General features: G+C 48.0%; 1 protein-coding gene across 1 annotated transcript; it reads right to left on the reverse strand.

Annotated features, from left to right (window-relative positions):
- Positions 1-3,781: 3,781 nt before the first annotated feature.
- LOC121272292 (growth hormone secretagogue receptor type 1-like) lies at positions 3,782-13,780 on the reverse strand. The gene is made up of 2 exons (XM_041178869.1): positions 13,042-13,780; positions 3,782-4,113 (listed from the first exon to the last, which is right to left on the reverse strand). The coding sequence occupies exons 1-2, from the start codon at positions 13,778-13,780 to the stop codon at positions 3,782-3,784; spliced, it is 1,071 nt and encodes a 356-aa protein (XP_041034803.1).
- Between the last annotated feature and the right edge of the window lie 12,468 nt (positions 13,781-26,248).

Genomic DNA, 26,248 nt, shown 5'->3' on the forward strand with positions numbered 1-26,248 from the left:
AGCAGCAACTACACGAGTGCTTCCACCTCAAACTCTATCCATACACTACTAACTACAGAGGTAGCCCATGCTACTCTCCTATTGGGTACTGAAGATTATTTGATCTTCCTGAACAAGCATTATTCGAAAAGGTATATTACAGACTAAATAAAACTGTAATTACTACATCCCTCCCCCTTTACCCAGATATACATTATATATTCACAAGTACAATTTTCTTAAGACAACAAAATATTTACACTGTTAAGTAATTTACAAATTTAGTCTTTCTGGTGGTTTCCTCATGTGTGTAGAACATCTCAGCTCCACCGCTTCAGATGCTTTGTCAGGAGCCTCCTGAACATCAGGTGTTTCAGTGGGCACCTGCAGCTCTGCATCCTCAACTCCTACAGGAACTTCGGACACGTCTGTACTGGGTTGAGTTCTCTCAACAGGAAACGTTGACTTGGTCGTGACCACTGGTGGAATCATTTCTTGATGATTTGTTTCTGTCTTCCTTAAATGGTTCACGTGTCTCTGTATGATCCAGCCTTCCACCTCCACGTGGTAAGATTGAGGTCCAGTCACCGCACTTATTTCACCCGGTAACCACTTTGGTCCTTCCCCGAAGTTCTTCACGTGTACCCGGCTCTCCCACGGTCAATTTCCTCCTGCGGCTATGCCCAGTTGTGTCTAGTTTTCTGGCTTCCCTGACTCCTTCCCACCTTCCTTTCTAAATTTAGCATTATTAAGCTGAATCTCACCTTGAGTTCAGTGACTGAGTCCCCCAAAGTTTCATAATCTTGTCTGCTTCTTCAGAAAATTCCGCCACTTTTGCTTCCAAAGCCTCTTTGTCTTCATTTAGTTGATTCTTCAGCTCTTCCATCTCTTTTTTGTAGTTGTTTGATGCCTCCTGGAAAGTTGAGAATTGTTGAGTCTTCACTGCCAACTCAATCTTCAGCTTATTCACAGAGGTGCTGAATTCTTTCTGTTTCTCTTCGTACTTTTCCCGAGGTACAAACTTTGACCTGAGGGAATCTTGTCGTGTGTGAAGGTCTTCCTACAGGTTTTTTTTTCCCTTGCTAAGGTTGCTCACCTTGTCTCGAACTCTGTCATCCAGCAGGGTCTCTTCAAGTTCCTTCTGCTGTTCATACAGGTTTTGGTTTAAGACAGCCTGCATTTCTTCAAGTTATTGAGTCCTCACACACTCCTTTTTCAAAACAGGAACGCTTCCAGCTTCCTATTGGAATCTCAGTGGCCGATCAAGGTTGGCCTTTAGCCAGTTTCACCCTAGAAGTCTTGGTCCTCTGCCTCTCAATACCAACACTGGTAGCTTTGCCGATCAGCTTCCCTAATGGACAGTTACTCTGCTTACGCCTCTGATTTGAATGTCTTCACCCGTGTATGTTTTTAATTGGCAGTAATTTCTCCTAAATTTAATTGATGTTCCCCATTGTTCAGATATCTGAAGTCCCCCAATTACTGGAGTGGAATCTCCTGTGTCCACTTCCATTCTAACAGGTCTGCCATTTACTTTCACTATTACATATGTTGGTTCTGTCTTTCCCACCTTCAGATTGAACAATGAGTAAATATCTGAATTTGTTGGTTCAGGCGCTTATACTATGTAGATCTCGCTGGGTTTTCTTCTGTTTAAAAGCCTGCTTGAATCTTTCCTTGCACGGTCTCATTATATGTCCATTTCTGTGACATTCGATCAAAGAGGTTCCCACCTCATCTTCATGCCTTGTTAACATCTGAAGTCCGAGAAAATTCATCCCTTTGACAGGGAAGGTGGTGACAGGGGAAATGGTGGCATAGTGGTATTGTCACTGGACTGGTAATGCTTTAGGGGCCTGGGTTAGAATCCCACCATGGAAGATGGTGGAATTTTAATTCAATCAAAAACAAAATGTGGTATTAAAAGTCTGATCATAAAAACCATTGTTAATTGTTGTGAAAACCCTAATGCCCTTTAGGGAAGGAAATCTGCTGTCCTTAGACTTACATGTGACTCCAGACCAGACCCACAGCAATGTGGTTGACTCTCAAATGCTCCCTGAACAAGGGTATTTAGGGATGGGCAATAAATGCTGGCCCAGCCAGCGACGCCCACATCTCATGAACGGATGACAAAAAAAGATCAGAAGGTGTTTCATCCAGAGCCATGTCCAAACCCCTCTAGGGTTTGGGGTTATCGAAGGCTGCAACAGGGTAGATAGATGCTGTTTTCAGTGACTAAGTGGTCAAGAATGAGGGTACAGGGATACATGGGGTATCCAGAGGGTATGCAGAGATACAACAGAGAAGGAGAGTTGTACGGCTGAAATAAAAACATAAATTGCTGGAAAAACTCAGCAGGTCTGGCAGAATCTATGGCACGGGAAACAGAGCTAACATTTCGTGTCCATATGACTCTTCTCCAGAGTTTCTCTGGCATTTCCTGTTTTTATTTCGGGTTTCCAGCATCTGCAGTATTTTGCTTTCTTCAGAGTGGTAAGGGTTGTGGCATTCACCCATGGGAGTAGAGGTTTACACTGAAACTATGCCTCATCTTTCGAGAATGAAGGGACATGGAGCCAGTAAATGGAGCTGAGATATAGATCGGCCATTGGGGGAATGGTGAACAGGCTAGAGGGGCTGAATGGCCTCTTCGTCTTCCGATGTCAACATAGGAGCAGCTATAGGGCTCTGCTGGAATCATGTCCAAGTGCCACCTGCACTTTAGGAAGGATGTCCAAAGCCTGGGAGAGGGGGTGGAGGAGATTTCCCAGAATGAGACCAGGGATGAGGGATTTCAGTTCATGTAGAGAGAGACTGGAGAAGTTAGGGTTGTTCTCTTTGGAGAAGAGAAGGTTAAGGGGGAGATTTAATTCAAAATCATAGGAGTTTTAATGGAAGAAATAAGGAGAAACTGTGACAGGAGAGTCAATAACCAGAGGGACACAGATTGAAAATAAGTGGAAGAACCAGAGGGGGAGATGAGGAGAATTTTTTTTTCCACAGTGAGTTGTTGTGATCTGGAAGGCGCTGCCTGAAAGGGCGGTGGGAGCAGATTCAACATGAACTATCAAGAGGGAATTGGAGAAACCCTTGAAAAGAAAAAAAATAGCGGGGTTTTGGGGGTAGTGGGATCAGCTCAACTGGTTAACTGGGATCAGCTCAAGTGGTCATCTGGGATCAGCTCAACTGGCCAACTGGGATCAGCACATGTGGTCAATTGGGATCAGCTCAAGTGGCCAACTGGGATCAGCTCAAGTGGCCAACTTGGATCAGCTCAACTGGTCAACTGGGATCAGCTCAACTGGCCAACTGGGATCAGACAGAGAGTGGAAACACAGACAGAGTTTACAGGTTTTAGGGTCTTCAGTAAAGTTTCAACACCACCCAGCCCCCCACCCATCCAATTTTCAGTGAAGAAAGCAGCCTTTGATAACTGATTTTTACTCCTGAGTACTTGTCAAACTCTTTCAAAGGCACAGGCACAGTGGGCTGAATGGCCTCCTGTGCTACAAATGTCAGTGATTCACAATAAGAGGGGTAGGTGGAGGAAGAGAAAAGTGACCGGTGGAACCTGCATGTGGGTGGGGTCTGGGGTTGGAGCAATTGGCTCGCATGGAGGGGCCTGTTTTCATCTTGTAACAGCTGTGAACGAAGTCAGGATGCCGTCTAGACCACACCAAAAACCAAATTCCTTTCATTTCACAACAGGATGTCCTGGCCAACAATTCCGTTTAGTGTCTATATCCGCTGCTGTTCCTGTGGTTTTATTGGTTTCCCCTGTTGTTTTGGGCTCTGATTTTCAGACGGTGCTTTCGGAGGCCCGACACCATTGCTCCCTCTCGCTGTGGCCTGGGAGAGATGCCGTCCCCCTCCCCCTCCCCCTCCCGCTCCTCCGGCTCCCCATGGCTGGTCTCAGCCCCAACAGCTTCCCCGCTGTGGCCCTGTACTTGGCTGACATGAGGTTGTAGAGGAGGGGGTTGATGGCAGCGCTGAGGTAAAAGAGAGCGAAGGTGAGGGCTTGGAGGCACTGGCTGACCACGTACATCTCCGCATTGCCCTCCATTAGCAGGAAGAGATTGCGCTCGATGTGAAAGGGCAGCCAGCAGAGGATGAACACTAGAACGATAACAGCTGCAGGGAAACACAGACAGAGTTTACAGGTTTTAGGGACTTCAGCAAAGTTTCAACACTACCCAGCCCCCCACCCACCCATGATGACTCTCTCACTGTCCTTTCCAGCACCTTGGACCCCCACGGCGACAAGTCATTCCCACTCTGACCTACCGCTCTCGGTCGCTGAGAAACCAGGAGGCAGAATGTGGCTCGTGGCCCACTTCAGAGGCTTGAGTGCAGGATCCAGGCTGCCGTTCCGAGTGCAGTCCTGGTACTGAGGAGGATAATTCACCTCCTGACTCCCCAAAACCTGTCCACCATCTACAAGGCACAAGTCAGGAGTGGGATGGAATACTCCCCACTTGCCTGGATGAGTGCAGCTCCCACAACACTCAAGAAGCTCAACACCATCCAGGACAAAGCAGCCCCGCTTGATTGGCATCCCATCCACAAACATTCACTCCCTCCACCACCGACGCACAGTAGCAGCAGTGTGTGTACCATCTACAAGATGCACTGCAGGAACTCACCAAGGCTCCTTAGACAGCACCTTCCAAACCCACGACCACTACCACCTAGAAGGACAAGGGCAGCAGACACATGGGAACACCATCACCTGGAAGTTCCCCTCCAAGTCACTCACCAGCCTGACTTGGAAATATATTGGCCGTTCCTTCACTGTCGATGGCTCAAAATCCTGGAACTCCCTCCTTAACAGCACGGTGGGTGTACCTACACCACATGGACAGCAGCGGCTCAAGAAGGCAGCTTACCACTACATTCTCAAGGGGCAGTTAGAGATGGGAAATAAATGCTGGCCCAGTCAGCGACGCCCACATCCCGTGAACATATAAATAAAAAGAAATGCACTGAGGGAGTGCTGCACAGTTGCAGGAGAAGTGTCTGCCATAGGACAGCCCCTTCAAGTGTCTGCCCCTTCAAGATCATATGGCCGCAATTGGGAACAGAGCAGGAGGCTTCTCCATGGTGTCCTGAAGTCTAATGTTTATCCCTCAGGTCACCGTCACTCAAACAGCTCACCTGGTTATGGTCACATTGCTGTTTGTGGGATTTTGCTGTGCGCAAATTGGTTTCCTACATTACAACAGTGAGCAGACTGCATTGGCTATAAATGACTTGGAGGACGTGAGAAACACAATAAAGCAACAGCTTCCTTTCATCCTGGTTCCCACCGAACTCTGCAATTATCCAGCACTGAGCGTGATGTGAAAGGATGTTCACTGGCTGGGAGTTGACATGACCCAAGCCACCAAATACTTCATTGCACCCTGCCCTCTTTTCCAAATGGATTGCTCCAGGGCGTGATGTCAGACGTGGAACTAATCATGCAAAGAGATCCAAGCCCCATGATGTCATCAGTGGCATAGTCCACTTTCAGGGGGAGCAGAGGGGAGCAACTTGAGCTTGGTGGGAGCTGATTTTCTGAAGTTCAGGCCCTGGAGTCTGATCATTTTCCCATGGCTGCTGCTGCCTCCTCGCTCTGTTTTCACACATGGAGTGCGCCCATGAAGAAAGCCAAATAAACTTTCCTACAGGTTCATTTGACCAGTCGTAACCTCATAAGGCACAGATGGCTCATCCAATCCTACTTTGCACTCATTAAAGTGAAAGCAGGGTTGCCAACTCTGCTTGGAGGGATTCCTGGAGGTTTCATCACATGACCAATTGCCCTACCGCCTTCTCCCCTGCCATTGGTCGCCCAACATGCCCATCCTCATGATGTCCCGCCTACTCACCAACAATTGGACAGCGAGCAGGCTCAGTGATACCCAACTGGATGACTCTCAGCATTTCCCCCATTATTCTTATAAGAAATAAGAAATGTGTTTAAATAAAATAAAACACTAATTTTAATCCCACCGTGATTATTCTGCGGGCTGTTCATTTTCAACTACTGAAGACATCAAACCAATTCTGGAGGGTAATTGGCAATCATAAGTCAAAGAAGTAAGTTTTGGAGATTGAGACAATCATGGGCGCTGAGAATCCCACCAAACACTCCCAGGACAGGTACAGCACGGGGTTAGATACAGAGTAAAGGTCCCTCTACACTGTCCCCATCAAACACTCCCAGGACAGGTATAGCACGGGGTTAGATACAGAGTAAAGCTCCCTCTACACTGTCCCCATCAAACACTCCCAGGACAGGTACAGCACGGGGTTAGATACAGAGTAAAGCTCTCTCTACACTGTCCCCATCAAACACTCCCAGGACAGGTACAGCACGGAGTTAGATACAGAGTAAATCTCCCTCTACACTGTCCCCATCCAACACTCCCAGGACAGGTACAGCACGGAGTTAGATACAGAGTAAATCTCCCTCTACACTGTCCCCATCCAACACTCCCAGGACAGGTACAGCACGGGGTTAGATACAGAGTAACGCTCTCTCTAGACTGTCTCCATCAAACACTCCCAGGACAGGTACAGCACGGGGTTAGATACAGAGTAAAGCTCTCTCTACACTGTCCCCATCAAACACTCCCAGGACAGGTACAGCACGGGGTTAGATACAGAGTAACGCTCTCTCTACACTGTCCCCATCAAACACTCCCAGGACAGGTACAGCACGGGGTTAGATACAGAGTAAAGCTCCCTCTACACTGTCTCCATCAAACACTCCCAGGACAGGTACAGCACGGGGTTAGATACAGAGTAAAGCTCTCTCTACACTGTCCCCATCAAACACTCCCAGGACAGGTACAGCACGGGGTTAGATACAGAGTAAAGCTCCCTCTACACTGTCCCCATCAAACACTCCCAGGACAGGTACAGCACAGGGTTAGATAGAGAGTAACACTCCCTCTACACTGTCACCATCAAACACTCCCAGGACAGGCACAGCTTGGGGTTAGATACACAGTAAAGCTCCCTCTACACTGTCCCCATCAAACACTCCCAGGACAGGTACAGCACAGGGTTAGATAGAGAGTAACACTCCCTCTACACTGTCCCCATCAAACACTCCCAGGACAGGTACAGCACGGGGTTAGATACAGAGTAAAGCTCCCTCTACACTATCTCCATCAAACACTCCCAGGGCAGGTACAGCACAGGGTTAGATACAGAGTAAAGCTCCCTCTACACTGTCCCCATCAAACACTCCCAGGACAGGTACAGCACGGGGTTACATACAGAGTAAATCTCCCTCTACACTGTCCCCATCAAACACTCCCAGGACAGGTACAGCATGGGGTTAGCTACAGAGTAAAGCTTCCTCTACACTGTCCCCATCAAACACTCCCAGGACAGGTACAGCACGGGGTTAGATACAGAGTAAATCTCCCTCTACACTGTCCCCATCAAACACTCCCAGGACAGGTACAGCACAGGGTTAGATACAGAGTAAAGCTCTCTCTACACTGTCCGCATCAAACACTCCCAGGACAGGTACAGCACGGGGTTAGATACAGAGTAAAGCTCCCTTTACACTGTCCCGATCAAAAATCCCAAGACAGGTACAGCACGGGGTTAGATACAGAGTAAAGCTCCCTCTACACTGTCCCCATCAAACACTCCCAGGACAGGTACAGCACGGGGTTAGATACAGAGTAAAGCTCCCTCTACACTGTCCCCATCAAACACTCCCAGGACAGGTACAGCACGGGGTTAGATACAGAGTAAAGCTCCCTCTACACTGTCCCCATCAAACACTCCCAGGACAGGTACAGCACGGGGTTAGATACAGAGTAAAGCTCCCTCTACACTGTCCCCATCAAACACTCCCAGGACAGGTACAGCACGGGGTTAGATACAGAGTAACGCTCTCTCTACACTGTCCCCATCACACACTCCCAGGACAGGTACAGCACGGGGTTAGATACAGAGTAACGCTCTCTCTACACTGTCCCCATCACACACTCCCAGGACAGGTACAGCACGGGGTTAGATACAGAGTTAAGCTCCTTCTACATTGTCCTCTTTGACATTCATGAAGTATAAATTGTTTGATGAATCTGTCATGTGACCGAGCAACATCCTCCGGAATCAAAGTGAAATAGAATTCCTCGTTATTTGACATTAATGGATGACCTAAAGGACTTCCCAGCCAATGAAATTCAGTCTTGAAGTGTAGTCACTGTTGTAATGTAGGGAATGCTGCAACCAATTTCCACACAGCAGGATCCCAGTAACAGCAATGTGGTATATGGCTGGACCATCTGGTTTGTTGGTGATGTTTGACGGGTAAATGAAGGCTCGGTGACTGTGGAGAGCTTTCCCTTCTCCCGTTCAAAATTGTGGCCCTGGCATCTTCTAGGCGCAACTTGAGGGGGCATTTGTCCAATCGAAAGGGCAGTCCCTCCGACAGTGCCGCACCCCCTCAGTATTCCAATGGGAGTGTCGGCCTGGAGTATGGGCTCAAATCTCTGTAATGGTTATTGAACCCACCACCTCCTGGTTCACAGGTAACATGCTAACCGCTGGCACCAAGACCTACACAAAGGAATTCACTTCCTGACCTTACTCAGAATGGCTGGCTGGTGGCAACGATTATAACCTCACTGTATGACTAATATGGAGTCTAGCCGCTGAGATTGGGCATTGAATGAAATGAAAATTTAGGCCCTCTGACACCCACCCCTCACCCCTCACACCACATGACCTTCCCCTAGTCCCCATGCCAACTAACGTCAACCCATACCCCTCATTCATGCCTATGACCCATGCCAACTTAATGCCAACTCATGCCAACCCATCCACCACTTTTTGCCCTCACACCTTCCATGCCAACTCACCATGGGCCTGAACTTTGGCCCCACAATGAGATTAAATACAATAAAGGATTAAATACCTGTTTCAGCCTTTACTATGTTAAAAAAAAATTCCCTTCATGAAAGCCCATTCAAAACGTTTAAATCCCCCCAAGTACTTAATCCAACGTTAAATGAACAGACTTGTATTTATAACGCCGTATCAAAGACTGATAATTCTTTAATACCCCTTTTTGACCTGTCAGTCAAACTATGAACTTATAGTTCCCCCTTCTGAGATAAATGTAGGTTGTGGAAAGCGGTTGAATCTAATAATGACTTAATGTTAGCGCAAAGGGTAAGGTGAACAAACAGCTACTGTAAGTGCTAGGATCATAGAATCAAAGAATGGTTATAGCACAGAAGGAGCCTATTCAGCCCATCATGCCTGTACTGGCTCTCTGAAGTAGCACTTCACCCCTTCTTCTCCCTATAACCTAGCACGTTCTTCCTTTTCAGATAATAATCCAATTCCTTTTTGCAAGTTGATCCTGTCTCCACCTCACTCTCAGACAGTGCATTCCAGACCCTAACCACTCGATTGACCCTGTCTCCACCACACTCTCAGACAGTGCATTCCAGATCCTAACCACTCGATTAACCCTGTCTCCACCACACTCTCAGACAGTGCATTCCAGATCCTAACCACTTGATTGACCCTGTCTCCACCACACTCTCAGACAGTGCATTCCAGAACCTAACCACTCGATTGACCCTGTCTCCACCACACTCTCAGACAGTGCATTCCAGATCCTAACCACTCGATTGACCCTATCTCCACCACACTGTCAGACAGTGCATTCCAGATCCTAACCACTCGATTGACCCTGTCTCCACCACACTCTCAGGCAGCGCATTCCAGATCCTAACTACTCGATTGACCCTGTCTCCACCACACTCTCAGGCAGCTCACTCCAGACCTCGACCTTTATGCTTTTTCTTTTGCCAATCAAATCAAGTTGGTGTTTGCTGGATATTGAATCTGCATGCATTGGAAACTGGGGGCAGAGTCTTCTCCTGATGCCTAAGGTTCCGGCTTGGCAGGACCGGAAGTTTATGACAATTGGCTCAGAGGCGGAGGCACTGGCAGCCAGCGAATTAAATTTGCAGAGGCGAGGGCTGCAGCTAATCAAGTGCCGGGGAGGGGCAGGAAGCGTTCGGCCTCACTGTAACCTCACAGGGACTAAGGTCTGGGTACCGAATTTAAGTAGCATCCAGACAACCAATCAATCTCTGCCATCCAGCAATGGCTGCTCATGACGAGCTTGTAGTCTCTCGATATGTCGTGGCCCCTCCCCCCATCTTTGGATCATCACTACCCCCCCTCCCCACCGCCCCCTCCCCCCACCCCCCCCCCCCCACTACCCCCCCATCCCCCTCTCTCACCTCCTCCCTTGCTCTGTAAGTGGAAGTCACCACCCTGCACCTTTCCCTAGTCACTTTTGACCTACCCTCCTTCACCTTCGACCCTCACTCCATTGTCCTTGCCCCCTCTTCGGTGACCCTCGACCCGCCAGCCCACCCCCATCACTCTTGACCCTTGAGCGTCTGCCTATCACCATCAGTCAAATCTCTGGCACACTGGGGTTCAGACAGGAAAGTTGAAACCACAATCAGACCTGCCATGATCTCATCGCATGTCTCGAGGGGCTGAATGGCCTACTCCTGCTCCTAATTCTTGTGTTCTTGCGTTCGCACTGGAACTGTCTCCCTTACTCCCAGCCAGCCATCCATCATCGTCAACCGTCCCTCTATCATCATTGACCTGCCCTCTGTCAGCCTCGACTCTCAGCATTTGACCATTGACTTTCCTGTATGCCCCTTGGTCAGCCATGGCCCATTTCCCTATCACAGCTGCAGCCCCATCTCAAAGCATCCATGTCCCCTCTCTCCCTGGTCCAACAAAGATCCCCACTCAAGGAAAGCCACTCCTCCTCGCTCCAAATCCACCACGAAGCCGACCTCACCCGCTGCACGCCACCTTTAACCAGCGGTGAATCTGAAAGCGCGCGTGTGTCAGCTGCCGCTCATTGAATTGAAAAGGTACAATTTAATCGGCCCAGGTTGCATTTTAATGCGTTGATGTGTGTTAAATGTGTTTAAAATAGGTTCCAGCTGCTTGCTGTCGGGAAATTCAATCCACTCTCATCCTGCCGTCAACCTCATTTTATTCCAATGCCAGGAAACTGGCTTTTTGTCTTCCCTCAGTTAAGGTTCCACCCCATCAGCCTTGCTCCTGCTCCCCGAACCCTTTTGCAGGTTCCGCCCAGCTTCCCTCTATTTATCGTATCTAAACCCTTCACGACTTTGTTCACCTCTATCAAATCACCACCTTGTCTTCTCTCCTATCAGGAGAGTAATTTCTAATCCAGTCTATGCCTATTAACTGTAATTGCGGGGGAAAAAAAAAAACGACTAAATCTCTCCTGTACCCTCCCCAAAGCCCCCATCCCTATTCTAAAGTCTGATGTGCAGAACTGCACACCGGAGTCCAGGGAACTCTTTGAGACAAATGGCTGAGTTAGAATTGTGGTAACATTATTGGACTCTTCAGCCTGAGGCCTAGTGCAACAAATCTGTGAGATAGGAGCTGAAGTGACAATTTGTAAACTGGATCCATTTGATGAAGGAACCTGAAATGAAGAGTTAGTTTCAGTAATCATGACTGTGAAGCTAACTCTTATTGTTAAACCCCGTTCTGGTTCACTAGCATCCTTCAGGAAGGATGTCTGCTCTCCCTACCAGGCCTGACCCACACGTTAACTCCATATAGCCACAGCAATGTCTGCACTGACTCTCCGAATGAGCATTGTGACTCAGTGCCATTTCCCTGCCTCTTCCCTGTACCCCTGCACATTGTTTCTATTTTAATAATCGTCTAATGCCCTCTTGAATGTCTTAATTGAACCTGCCTCCACCACAATCCCAGGCAGTGCGTTCCAGACCCGAACCACTCGCTGTGTGAAAAACAATTTTCTCACGTGTTATTTGCTTCTTTTGCAAATCACCTTAAGTCTGTGCCCCCTCGTTCTTGATCCTTTTACAAGCGGAACAGCTTCTCACTATCTACTCTGTCCTACCCCCTCACAATTTTGAACATCTCTATCAAATTTCCTCTAAGCCGTCTTCTCTCCAAGGAGAACAGTCCTAACCTCTCCAATCTATCCTCATAGCTGAAGTTTCTCATCCCTGGAACCATTCTTGTAAACCTCTTATGCACTCTCTCCAATGTGTTCACATCCTTCCTGAAATGTGGCGCCCAGAACTGTACACAATATTCCAGCTGAGGCCTAACACATGTCTTATATCAATTCAGCATAACTTCCCTGCTCGTGAACTATATGCCCCTATTAATAAAGCCCAGGATACTGTATAGTTTTTTAGCTGCTCTGTCCACCTGTCCTGCCACCTTCGATGATCTACGCACATATACACCCAGCTCCCTCTGCTCCTGCACCCTCTTTAGAGTTGTCCCCCTTATTTGATATTGTCTGTCCATGTTCTTCCTACCAAAATGCATCACCTCACACTTCTCAGTATTGAACTTCATCTGCCACCTACCTGTCCACTCCACCAACTTGTCTATGTCCTTATGAAGCTCTACACTGTCCCCCTCACAGTTTATAACACTCCCAAGCTTTTTATTATTGGCAGACTTTGAAATTGTCCCCTGCACACCAAGATCTAGATTATTAATGTATATCAGGAAAAGCAAGAGTCCCAATGCTGACTCCTGGGGAACTCCACTACAAACCTTCCTCCAGCCCAAAAAATATCCATTGACCATTACTCTCTGCTTCCTGTTTTTCAGCCAATTCTGTATCCACGTTGCTACTTTCCCTTTTATTCCATGAACTATAACTTTTCTCACAAGACTCTTGTGGGGCACTGTATCAAATGCCTTTTGAAAGTCAATGTACACCACATCAACAGGGTTACCCTCATCGACCTTTTCTGTTACCTCTTCCAAAAACTCCAGCAAGTTAGTTAAGCACGTTTTCCCCTTTAGAAATCCACGCTCTTCCCAATCAACCCACCCAGGAGACGCATTTGGATCTGTCTTGGCGAGCTTGAGAACCTTACCATTCCTTCATCGCAAGTGGGATTTCTTTACCGGACACCCTGTAAGCAAAGAGGTGCAGCCGGCAGTGCGGTTGATAATGAGGCTGCTTACCCAGCATTTTGACCGTGCGCCGGTTACTCCTGTCACGGCACGTCCTCCTCCTCCTCCACAGCTTGCGTCCGATTAGCCCGTACAGGACCGTGAGGCAACAGGCCGGCAGAAAGAAGTAGAGGCTGGAGAGCCAGAGCATGGCGCTGAGGAGGCCCGAGCGTACGCCATGCTTGGTGCACCTGCACTCGCTCGTCTGGGCGGGGTCGGTGCTGTTCTCGAACTCCACCCCGACCAGAGCCACCACTGGCCCAGCACTGGCCAGCGCCACTGTCCACAGGGCCAAAATGACGCCCTTCACCCTTGACCTGGTGGCCAAGACCTTGGCCTTGAGGGGGAAGCAGACGGCAATGTACCTCTCCACGCTCAGGGCCGTGAGGTGGAGCGTGGAGCCGAACGTGCAGCCCTCGCTGACAAACTGGGGCAGCTTGCAGAGGAGGGAGCCCAGGCGCCAGGGGCCTCGCTTCCAGGACTTGTACAGGTCGAGGGGCATGCACATGAAAATCAGGAGGTCCGACAGGGCCATGCTGGACAGGTACAAGTTGGTGGTGCTCTTCATCTCCCTGTAGCCGGCCACCAGGAGGATAGTGATGATGTTACCCACCACCCCGACGGCGAAAAGCAGGACGCAGACCGTTGTCACGGCGACCAGGGCAGGCAGCGGCAGGAGGCCCTGGGGGTAGATGTCGTGGAGCGGCAGCGAGCTGGCATTTTCGAGGTGAGCCAGCAACAGGCCCTTCATTTCGAGACGTGGTCAGTCCGTGCCCCCTGGACGAGTCACTCCCAACCTCCAGCGGGTCAGTGGCCCGGGCATCACCCGAAGCCTAATCGAGCAGGCCGGGAGCCTTCACAGCCAGGAATACAATCCAAACGGGCGGAATCGTTCGATGCTTTTCAATCCTGCCACTTCCACGTAAAACACCTCCCGGGGTTTAATTATCATTCTTCAGACATTGGCCTGTGAAGAGATGGTTTGGGTTAATCCTTTAATTGAAAAATCAAATCAAGAAAAAACATTGACATGATTAATAGTTCAATGAGGTTTATTATTCCAAGAATGCAATTTAAAACAAAACTAGGCTCGCAAAACACATCTTTAAACAGGAAGGATTCTTTGTTCCGAAGAAGAGTCTTTCGGACCTGAAGCATTAACTCTGTTCCTCTCTCCACGGACGCTGCCAGACCTGCTGGGCTTTTCCAGCCTTTCCTGTTTTTAATTTGGAACTCTCGGGGACCGGTAAGAAGACAGGGTGGGCTCTCTTGGTCAGTTTTGGTCAGTGACAGGGCAGCAGGGACTGGATCTTCACCAGGGAGGCTGGAGACTCGAGTCAGGAAATCTGGAATTTAAAAATATTTTACTCTGGGGCGGAGGGGAGTGGGGGGGTCGGGGAGGGTGGGTGTGTGTGGGATGGGGGGGTGATGTGATTGAGTTGGCTCCTCTACATCCAGAGGCCGTCCAGAGTTGTCCACTGAGGCAGGCGAGTGCTGAGTGTTAGCAGGGCCCATCTTTGTTTTCTGCACATTTGAATAAGAGGTTCTCTAAACCTCACTTCTCACACCCTCCACCTGCCCCTCCCATGACCCCTCATGCCCCCACCCCCCATGCCAACCCCATTACCCCTCATACCCTAGAATGAATTCCATACTCCCTACATCCCCTGTCAGGAAGATATATTAATTCTCATAATGTTATTGGAATTTATTGTAAAATAGAGTAACAGTGGAATGTGTCTGTGGTCTGTGTGTGTCTGTGTGTCTGTCTGTGTGTCTGTGCCTGTGTGTGTGTGTGTGTGTGTGTGTCTGTGTGTGTGTGTGTGTCTGTGCCTATGTGTCTGTATGTGTCTGTGTGTTTGTGTGTGTGTGTCTGTGTCTGTGTGTGTTTGTGTATCTGTGTAGTGTGTGTCTCTGTGTGTGTGTGTGTGTGTCTGTATGTGTGTGTGTGTGTGTCTGTATATTGTGTGTGTGTGTGTCTGTGTATTGTGTGTGTGTGTGTCTGTGTGTGTCTGTGTATTGTGTGCGCGTGTGTGTCTGTGTCTGTGTGTGTTTGTGTATCTGTGTGTGTGTGTGTGTGTCTGTGTATTGTGTGTGTGTGTGTCTGTGTGTGTGTGTGTGTGTCTGTGTATTGTGTGTGTCTGTGTGTGTGTGAGATTTAATTGAATTAGAGGCAGCTAGTCTGGGTGCTTTGATCTAAGAAGAGAGTTTAGGTTTGAAATGTTAATTAGATAAACCTGGGGAAGTTTAGAAACATGGGTGTCAAGGGAACATTTCCATTTTGAAATAAAGCAGACTAGGTTGTTTTCGATGTGTCACCTAGCCAGGTGAAGTTTAGAAACAGTGTGTCTATTTTTCCCAAAGATTACTGGTAAAACTTAGTGCTATGAGAGGGTTTTATTATCAGGGAGATAAAGTCCAAAGATATAGTGGAATAATGTGTATTTGCATTCAAAGAGGAAATTAAGTATAAAGAAGGAGCAAGGTCTGTGTGTAAGGGAAGGCATTTTTAAGATCTTAAAAGTGTGTGAAAAAGCCTTTAATATCTATGCCCCAAGCTGCTGTCTTCAAAGGACTGAAGTTAAGAAAACTCTCTTGGAAGTCAGCTTGTTCAGGGTATCAGGTTTCTTTACCTGGGTCTTTTAAAATCTGTCTGTCTCACTGTTGCCTTAATGGGAGTCAGATTGATAAAGGAATTTAGAAATTATCATCGTAGCAATTTGGAGATCTATGGAAGCATTTAAAATAATTTCTTCTATTGATAAATGTTTAATCTAGTTTTATAAAAACCTATTATAAATTGGGGGAAGGCCAATTTTAAATAGATCAGGTATGATTTGGCCAGAGTGGACTGGGAGCAGCTACTTTTAGATAAATCTGCTTCAGATCAGTGGGATTCATTCAACAAGGAATTAAGGAGAGTACAGGACCAACATATCCCTGTAAAGACAAAGGGTGGGACCAACATATCCAGGAAACACTGGATGTTGAGGGATATACAGGATTGGATAAAGAGAAAAAGGGAGGCTTATGGCAAATACCGAGGGCTCAAAACAGGGAAGCCCTAAAGGAGTATAGAATGTGTAGGGGGGAACTTAAAAAGGAAATTAGGAGAGCAAAAAGGAGGCATGAAGAAACATTGGCAGGTAAAATAAAGGAAAATCCAAAGTTATTTTACAAGTGCATTAAGAGTAAGAGGATAACTAAGGAAAGAGTAGGGCCCATGAAGGACCATAGTGGTAATTTGTGTGTGGAGCTGGAAGACATAGGTAAGGTTTTAAATGAATACTTTGTGTCAGTGTTCACAAGCGAGAGGGACGACATGGGTATGAAAATCAGGCAAAAGGACTGTAATATAACTAAAGAAATTAGCTTAGAAAGGGAGAAGCTTCTAAGTGGTCTGGCAGGCTTAAAAGTAGATAAACCTCCAGACCCGGATGAAATGTATCGCAGGCTGTTGAGTGAGGCAAGGGCGGAGATAGCAGGGGTGCTGGCAATAATTTTCAACACCTCTCTAGCCACAGGAGAGGTGCCAGAGGACTGGAGGACAGCCAATGTGGTACCTTTATTCAAGAAGGGAGGAAGGGATAAACCAGGGAACTGCGGGCCAGTCAGTCTAACCTCAACAGTGGGGAAACTATTGGAAGCAATTCTGAGGGACAGAATTAATCTACACTTGGAGAGGCAGGGATTAATCAAGGACAGTCAGCATGTTTTTGTTAAGGGGAGGTCATGTCTGACCAATTTGATTGAATTTTTCGAAGAGGTGACCAGATGTGTAAATGAAGGCAGTGCGTTTGACATAGTCTACTTAGACTTCAGCAAGGCTTTTGATAAAGTCCCACATGGGAAACTAATAACAAAGGTAAGAGCCCATGGGATCCAAGACAATTTGGCAAATTGGATCCAGAATTGGCTGAGTGGCAGGAAGCAGAGGGTGATGGTCGAGGGGTATTTTTTTGACTGGATGTCTGTGTTCAGTGAGGTTCCACAGGGATCGGTGTTGGGTCCCTTGCTGTTTGTGGTACATATAAATGATTTAGACTTGAATGTAGGAGGTTTGATCAGTAAGCTCACAGATGACATGAAAATTGGTGGGGTGGTAAATAGTGAGGAGGATAGCCTTAGATTACAGAAGGCTATAGATGGGCTGATCAGTGGCAAATTTGCCTGATTTAATCCTGATAAGTGTGAGGTGATGCACTTGGGCAGGACAAACAAGGCATGAGAATACACGATGAATGGTAGGACCCTGGGAAGTACCGAGGATCAGAGGGACCTTGATCTGCACGCCCACCGGTCCCTTAATGTAGCGGGTCAGGTAGATAAGGTGGTTAAGAAGGCATATGGAATGCTTGTCTTTATTAGCTGAGGCATAGAATATAAGAGCAAGGAGGTTATGCTGGAAGTGTATAAAACACTGGTTAGGCCACAGCTAGAGTATTGTGTGCAGTTCTGGAATCTGCATTATAGGAAGGATGCGATTGCACTAGAGAGAGTGCACAGGAGATTTACCAGGATTTGCCTGGGCTGGAGAGTTTTAGTTATGAGGAGAGATTGGATAGACTGGGGGTTATTTTCCCTGGAGCAGAGGAGATTGAGGGGGGACATGATTGAGGTGTATAAAATTATGAGGGGCATAGATAGGGTAGACAGGAAGGAACATTTCCCTTTGGTAGAGGGATCAATAACCAGGGGGCATAGATAAGGGACAGGAGGTTTAGAGGGGATATGAGGAAGAATTTTTTCACCCAGAGGGTGGTGGGAGTCTGGACTCACTGCCAGAAAGGGTGGTAGAGGCAGAACCCCTCATAACTTTTAAGCAGCATTTGGATGTGCACTTGGAATGCCATGGCATACAAGGCAATGGGACTAGTGCTGGAAAATGGGATTAGAATAGTTAGGTAATTGTTTGACCAGCGCAGACTCGATGGGCCTAAGGGCCTTTTTCTGTGCTGTAGACCTCTATGACTCTCTAAGACTTGGTGGTCTTGTTACTATTGAATTCAGGGTATCAATCTGAATACTTATACAAATTGCAAAACATATTATGACAGTTGTTTCAAGTTTCCCTTTGGGGTTTGAACAACTCAGCATTTACCATCGGCTGTGTCATAACAGCCCATGCCATTTCCACGCCTCTTCATATCCCCATATTACCTCCATCACCCCCATACACCACGCCACATCCATGCCTCCAATGCCCATTGTGTCACTCCATGACCCAAACCTCCATGTCTCCAAACATCCAGGCTCCCTCCATAGCCACTCGCCCAGCATCCATTATGGGCAGACCTCAGGAGCCACATGGAGATGGAAACAAATTAAACCACTAGTACTGTAAGAAAGTTCTCACTCATGCAGTTGATGCTGAAAGAAATAACTTTCATTCATGAACCCCATTCAAAAAGTTTAAACCCCCTCAAGTGGCCAATTTGTTGTAAAAACAAACACATTTGAATACGCTAACCAAATCAAAGATAGCTAATCTATTAATAGCCTCTTAAAACTGTCAATCAAAATGTGAAATCAACCCCACCAGAGCTTTTGAAACTCAGCCAAACATTCATAACTGACTCAGCTGTAACAACAGCCTTTTGGAAGTGTCAAAAAGTAAGTCTATTTTAACTGCAGGAACATTTGGATAATGGTGTTTTTTAAGCTGCACCAGATGGTCTGTCAATCAATGCACTCGAGCATCAGGTGACTGCTTTGTTTACTCTAACTGATGGCTTCAGCATTTGTTTTTTTTCAAGTTTAAATAGCTGGGGATTGTCATTCCCAGAAGACATGACGAAAATAAATATATATATGTCTAGATCATCCAGGCTACTTCATGAATTTATTATTGTTTTTTAAATGGACAAAGGCTTTACACTGACTCAAACCTGACTAGCTACGGCTCACACAAAAGGAATTTCTAGCCTTCAGAAAACAGCAAGAATCTTGTTATCTCTAAAGAGGCGCTAATGCCCATGTGACTCCCAAATCCAAGGAAATGCACATAGATCCTTTACATTTCTAAGACAGAGCTCTGGCCAATGGGGACGATATGTTTGTGAGGTAAAAGGGGCCCTGAAAATGCTGAAACTTATTAATGGATGAAGCATTAACCATCTACAAGATTCCAGACCAAGAATATACATCCTTTGTCCAAACCAAGGGGAAGAAGTGTGAGTTATGTCACATGATTCCCCCCCTCCCCCCTATGCTGCTAGAACCTGTAATATTGCCTTGTGGAGCTGAATCCAGGCTGTCTGCAATTGTCCATCAATAAAGCAGCAGTAGAAACAGAACTCTGTCCAGGTTTACATTGGCTGGCCCTCATCTACAGTTTTCTACTGGAACATTGGAACTTCTGTACCAGTGCCTACTGCAAGACTGATTGATCTCTACATGCTTCTCCCATCATGGAAGTCATCGCTACTGGAAAAGTGGATCACCCCACATCAGTTACAGCCCGCTAATCTCTCTGAAGGAATACACCATTGGACTTTCGATTCTGGACTCTGGACTCAGTCTCTCTATAAATTGCAGCTAGAATTTCAGGAGAGGGAAAGAGAGAGAGAGAGAGAGAGAAAGGGAAGCTCAGGAAAGAGAAAAGGAGACAGCAAAGGAACGGGAAAGGGAAAGAGAATTCCAGCTCTGAAAATTGGAAATGGAGCTAGCAGCTCATAGGGAGAGAGAGGCCAGACAATTGGAAGTGGCAACAGAAAATCTCTGTACCCAGTAGCTTTCCCCTGTCTCCCTAACCTGGAACCACTCTCTGAGGCCCTCAAGTATGCAAGATTCCTTCCCAAATTCGAAGAGAGTGATGTGGAGTCATTTTTTTTCCCACCTCCGAGAAAATTGCAGGGCAGCTGAAGTGGTCCTCAGAGACCTACATTTTTAACTCAAGGGCCGCTGTCTGGGAGAGCCCAAGGGGTCTACTCCATGTCTCTCCCTGAGCTGTCCCTAAATTATGAGCAGACTAAGGCCCACGAGTTAGTCCCAGAGGCACACTGCCAGCAATCCCGGAACGCTCAAGAGAAGCCATCCCAAACCTACATCGAATTTGAATGGTTGAAACAGATCACTTTCAATGGGGTGGGTAAGCTCTCTAAGCATCCCACACACTAGGGTTCCCTGAGCTAGTGCTGTCAGTAGTAATAAGACCACCAAGTCTTACAGAGTCATAGATGTCTACAGCACAGAAAGTTGCCTACCCTCCAACCTGCAGATACACCCAGAGGAGCAGAGAACACCCCCAGCCGGGGGTGCAGCAGTGACCTCATCCATAGGCCCGGAAACCCAGGCAGACCCTTTCCAAACCATACCCCTGAGCGTTGGAAGGAGGAGCAGGGTGATTTCGAGGGGAGGGGGCTCCCCACCCAGAAAAGAAAAGGCAAAGAGGGTGCGAGAAGCAGCCCGAATGGGGAACTCCCTGAGGCCGGCATGTTCGCAAAGCAAAAAAATAGGCCATTCCAGACCTGATCGCTGGAGGTTGTGAGGCAAGACAGTTGGCCTAGTTGGGCTTCGCATGAGTAGTCCCCTGAAGGACACCTCACTGGGTAATGCAGAGGCCCTCGCTGAAGAAACTTACCCCTTGGAGAGCACGGCACTTTGCGAGTCAGAACCGGGCAAACTCTCAGAGAGTTTCCAGAGTTTTGCCCTTTCAAGAACAGTGTCCCTCAAAATGTGAGCAAATCCGTTGTCCTACTCCAGGGCACAGGGGGCCACTCGGTCCTTAATGTTGGAGGGAAACTGAACTTACCACCCGGAGGCCCCCCACCGAAGGCCAGAGCCCTGATCAGTGGAGTGGGAGGAGGGCCTGTGCTTGCAGTCCTCCAGAAGGCCCTCCTAGAGGGTGACCTTGTTTCAGGCCCTGTTACAGCAGGGATTGCCCCTAAGTTACCAGTGGCAGGAATCGGTTTTACCTTGGGAAATATTTGTCCGTCAGCCGGTGAATGAAAAGAGGGCCTGACCAAGCAGCGGAAATCTGCAGCAGGGCAGAGAGCTGGAAAAGGCCCAGAGGCCTAAAAGAGTGAGAGAGCACCCACAGACCTTGAGCGAGAGCCGCTCAAAGGGAGCAAGGCCAAAGGCAGGCCAATATAATTAAAAGGGGTCCAGGGAAGGCCCCTAGACTCCTAAATAGATTCCTCAAATATCCCCAAATTAAATAGGGACCGGGGAAGTCCTAGAACAGGGAAATAAATAGTGAGGGAGATGCCCCACGTAGCCAAACAGCTTGAAGGGAGGCAGATTGGTAAGCCTGGAAAGGAAAGGGTTAAGAGCCTGCCTGAAGTATGGCTGGCAGAAACCTTCCTTCTGACATTAAAAAGGGCCAAAGGGAGTTCCCAAGCCAATGAGCAGATAAGGTGTGAGATGCCTCCCCCAGTCGAAAATCCACAAGGGAGCGTAGCTGGAACCGCACCTCCACTTGAGGGCAGGAGAGTTCCAAGGGACATGGAACAAGTTAGGAGAGCGCCACACCACCACCACCACCAACTCACCCCCACCCCCCCAACCACCCCCCACCCGTGCCCACCACCCGCCCCCCACCCCTGAGACAATGGCCCCAACCAGGAAGCCATTGGCTGGCCTGGCTCGTGCCTTGATAGCGAGTTTAAATCTGGATCAGAAAAGTTCCCAAACTGGCCCAGAAAGGGTGAGGGTGATGCCCCACTCAGTTGAAAAGGTACCAGGAGGTACAGCAAGAGCTGACCATTCACCAGAGGGCAGTACTGTCCTGTAAGACACAATGCTTACCCCTCCCTAGCTGACCAGCAGAGGGACCTCAGCCAGATTGGACCCCCCCAGCTCAGCCGCCATTCTGCAGAATTACAAGAGGACCGGACAGAGTTAACCACCCCCTTTAAAATGATCCATAACCGCACCCCCCCCACCCCCACCGACCCCCCACCAGGCTCCGGCCATGTGAACATACCCGGTGTGGGTGCAGCAGAGGCCCAGCCAGAAGGCCCATCTCCCTCTCACCCCGGCCCAGGAAGGCTGGCCCAAGTTCCGGGGCCAGCTGCCCACCCGTTGCCATGCCAACCCAAAGCAGCCACCACCGGAAGCTGGAACCCTCCAGTTGCGCCAGCGCCCTAGACAGATCCTGAACCGGAATCCCCTAGAGAGACCAAGGTCCCTTTAAAACCACCCCCCGCCCCCCCCCACTCTCCTGACCTTCAGCCGAACCCTGGTCTCTGGGTCTGAACAGATGAACCCCCAGTTTACCAGCATGGACAGGCAGGAGCTAGGCTGGACAAGAGCAGCCCAGCCCTTTGACCTCAGGGCCTGGCCCCCACAGAGTGAGATGTCCAGCGTCCCCCTACGGATCACCCAGGGCAGCTTGACCACCACTCGCCCCCCCCCCAAGTGCTAACCGCCCTGTAAAACCCCCAGACCCTTTTGAGGATACTTAATCAGGATGTTGGACTGCCTGACAACCCAACAGAGGGAAGTCAGGACTCTAGCACCAAATAGACTTCCCCATGCAGATAAATTTCAAATCCCCTTTGAGTTGTACTCACTGGCATAATATAGGCAATGTTATTAAATGGCAGAACAGGCTTGAGGGGCTGAATGGCCTACCCCTGCTCCTAATACATATGTTCATATGTCATTCAGGATGGGTGAGATGAACTGGGCTAGGCGACCTTTGTTATCCATAATTATCTTGCAAAGAAAGGGTGGACTCATGGATGGAATTCTGTTTATTTTGTTGCTGATGAACGTTTCCTGTGAGCAGTCTTTGTGGGGTAAAATCGCCAGGACAGGAGTGCTTAAAGGGTTCATAGTGAATCAGTAACCTGTTTCACCTGGCATATGATTCTCAAGGGTCTTTTCCATTGACTTAAATCTTGTCCTTTTGTCTACATGCCCATTATCCCACTTTTTCTTGGTACTTTTATCAGTGTTTTTAGGTATTGAAATATCATGATAAAGTTGTGTTGCATAGTAGATAACAAAAATATATTGTAATGAGAAGCAGCAATCAGCAGAGTCTTCAGACTTGCTAATCAAAGAAAACACAGATACAATTGTGAAGCATTCAGTCTTTGTCCTCTGGTCTCTTAAAAGTTGTATCACACGGAGACACCTGAGAGCTCCAACGCTTCTCACTGCAAGTGAAGCCCTGTGTCGTTCAATCATTCCACTTTGCTGTTCAGCAGTCAGTTGATGTTTCTACCTTGTGAGATTACTGATAAAATGGATTTCAATTACACCCCATGTATGAGATAATTATATTGAATAATATCATGCATTTAGACAGGAGAAAGTCTTCTAATTCTCCAACAGGTGGACAAGATCTTGTGCAGTTTATCTGAGTTTCAAGTATTGAATCTTTCCCCCCAGATGTGAATTTGTTGCTACCATGTCCACGTCTGGTGCAATGCGCAGAACATGTTAGTGAGGGCTGAGGCAGTCGCCAAAACCAGTGTTAGCGTCTGCAGTGTTAAAATAACTAATGGGATAGATTCCTGTCAAATTAACAATGTTTCAGCTATGAAGAGAGACTGGATAGGCTGGGGTTGTTTTCCTTAGAGCAGAGAAGGCTGAGGGGGGACCTGATAGAGGTGTGTAAGATTATGAGGGGCATAGACAGGGTAAATAGGGAGAAACCTTTCCCCTTAATGGAGGTGTCAATAACCAGGGGCCATTGATTTAAAGACAAGGGGCAGGAGGTTTAGAGGGGATTTGAGGAAAAATGCTTTCACCCAGAGAGGGGTTGGAATCTGGAACTCACTGTCTGAGGGGTGGTGGTAGAGGCAGGAACCCTCACAGCATTTAAAAAGTATTTAGCTGAGCACTTCAATCACCACAGAGCTATGGGCCAAGTACTGGAAAATAGGATTAGAATAGATAGGGGCTTGATGGCCGGCATGGACATGATGGGCTGAAGGGCCTTTCTCTGTGATGTATAACTCAATGATTCCCAGGACTGCTACAGTACGGGGTTAGATACAGAGTAAATCTCCCTCTACACTGTCCCCATCAAACACTCCCAGGACAGGTACAGCACGGGGTTAGATACAGAGTAAATCTCCCTCTACACCGTCCCCATCAAACACTCCCAGGACAGGTACAGCACGGGGTTAGATACAGAGTAAAGCTGCCTCTACACTGTCCCCATCAAACACTCCCAGGACAGGTACAGCACGGGGTTAGATACAGAGTAAAGCTCTCTCTACACTGTCCCCATCAAACACTCCCAGGACAGGTACAGCATGTGGTTAGATACACAGTAAATCTCCCTCTGCACCGTCCCCATCAAACACTCCCAGGACAGGTACAGCACGTGGTTAGATACACAGTAAATCTCCCTCTACACTGTCCCCATCAAACACTCCCAGGACAGGTACAGCACGTGGTTAGATACACAGTAAATCTCCCTCTGCACTGTCCCCATCAAACACTCCCAGGACAGGTACAGCACGGGGTTAGATACAGAGTAAAGCTCTCTCTACACTGTCCCCATCAAACACTCCCAGGACAGGTACAGAACTTATTGTCCTGTCTCTCTCTGCCATACTGATGGGGTTGCAGTCCCATAACCCTCTTTATGGTCTTATTTTTCCCTCTTCCATATCTTCCTCTCTCCTCGAATCTTGACTCTAGATTTGCTGATGCCTCTTTTGGGGCTACAAGTCAACATCAAGTCCTCATCTGTGAGCATAGCTGATAAGTGTAGACAAGCTATTCAACTATACAATGCATGGCAGACCAACCCCATTGTATGGAAAGCTCCCAACACATATCACTTTGTCTGACCTCTTGGAACAGTTTTGATCCTCTGTGGCGATGGGTCTATTATCTCCTCTATTGCCCTGGCATTTGCCCCTCCGACTAGGTGACGTGGTTGTGGGTCGTAGGGCAGGCGGGGATCGACTCTTCAAAATGGTCCAAGTGCTGGGGAGGATCAAGTTGCATTTATTGCCCATCCCAAATTGCCCTTGAGAACTGTGTGGCTGGCTTGGCCATTTCAGAGTGTATTCAAGAGTCAACCACATTGCTGTGGGTCTGGACTCACAGGTAGGCCAGACTGGGTAAGGAGGGCAGATTTCCTTCCCTAAAGGGCATCAGTGAAGCAGATGGGTTTTTAAAACAATCGACAATGGTTTCAGGGTCATCATTAGACTTTCAACACAGGTTTTCAAAAAATCAATTCAAATGTCACCATCTGCTGTAGTGCAGTGAATATCTTCAGATATTTATCCAATTCCCTTTCGAAAGCCTTGATTGACCCTATCTCCCACACACTCTCAGACAGAGCATTCCAGATCCTAACAACTCGATTGAACCTGTCTCCACCACACTCTCAGGCAGTGCATTCCAGACCCTAACCACTCGATTGACCCTGTCTCCACCACAAACCCAGACATTGCATTCCAGACTCTAACTACTCGATTAACCCTGTCTTTCCCACACTTTCAGACAGTGCATTTCAGACCCAAACCACTCGCTTGACCCTGTCTCCACCACACTCTCAGACAGTGCATTCCAGATCCTAACCACTCGATTGACCCTGTCTCCACCACACTGTCAGACAGTGCATTCCAGATCCTAACCACTGGATTGACCCTGTCTCCACCACACTGTCAGACAGTGCATTCCAGATCCTAACCACTCGATTGACCCTGTCTCCACCACACTCTCAGACAGTGCATTCTAGATCCTAACCACTCGATTGACCCTGTCTCTTCCATACTCTCAGACAGTGCATTCCAGATCCTAACCACTCGATTGACCCTGTCTCCACCATACTCTCAGACAGTGCATTCTAGATCCTAACCACTCGATTGACCCTGTCTCCACCACACTCTCAGACAGTGCATTCCAGATCCTAACCACTCGATTGACCCTATCTCCAACAATCTGTCAGACAGTGCATTCCAGATCCTAACCACTCGATTGACCCTGTCTCCACCACACTCTCAGACAGTGTATTCTAGATCCTAACCACGCGATTGACCCTGTCTCCACCACACTCTCAGACAGTGCATTCCAGATCCTAACCACGCGATTGACCCTGTCTCCACCACACTCTCAGACAGTGCATTCTAGATCCTAACCACTCGATTTACCCTGTCTCCGCCACACTGTCAGACAGTGCATTCCAGATCCTAACCACTCGATTCACCCTGTCTCCGCCACAATCTCACGCAGTGCATTCCAGATCATAACCACTCGATTGACCCTGTCTCCACCACACAGTCAGACAGTGCATTCCAGA

Source organism: Carcharodon carcharias, chromosome 33, assembly GCF_017639515.1.
Source record: "Carcharodon carcharias isolate sCarCar2 chromosome 33, sCarCar2.pri, whole genome shotgun sequence".
Taxonomy (NCBI): domain Eukaryota; kingdom Metazoa; phylum Chordata; class Chondrichthyes; order Lamniformes; family Lamnidae; genus Carcharodon; species Carcharodon carcharias.

Excerpts from the sequence above, each read along its gene's own strand:
- LOC121272292 (XM_041178869.1), bottom strand. The coding sequence starts at position 13,780 with ATGAAGGGCCTGTTGCTGGCTCACCTCGAAAATGCCAGCTCGCTGCCG. Across the intron at positions 4,114-13,041 it reads GCGCACGGTCAAAATGCTGG|CTGTTATCGTTCTAGTGTTC; the intron begins GTAAGCAGCCTC and ends GTTTCCCTGCAG.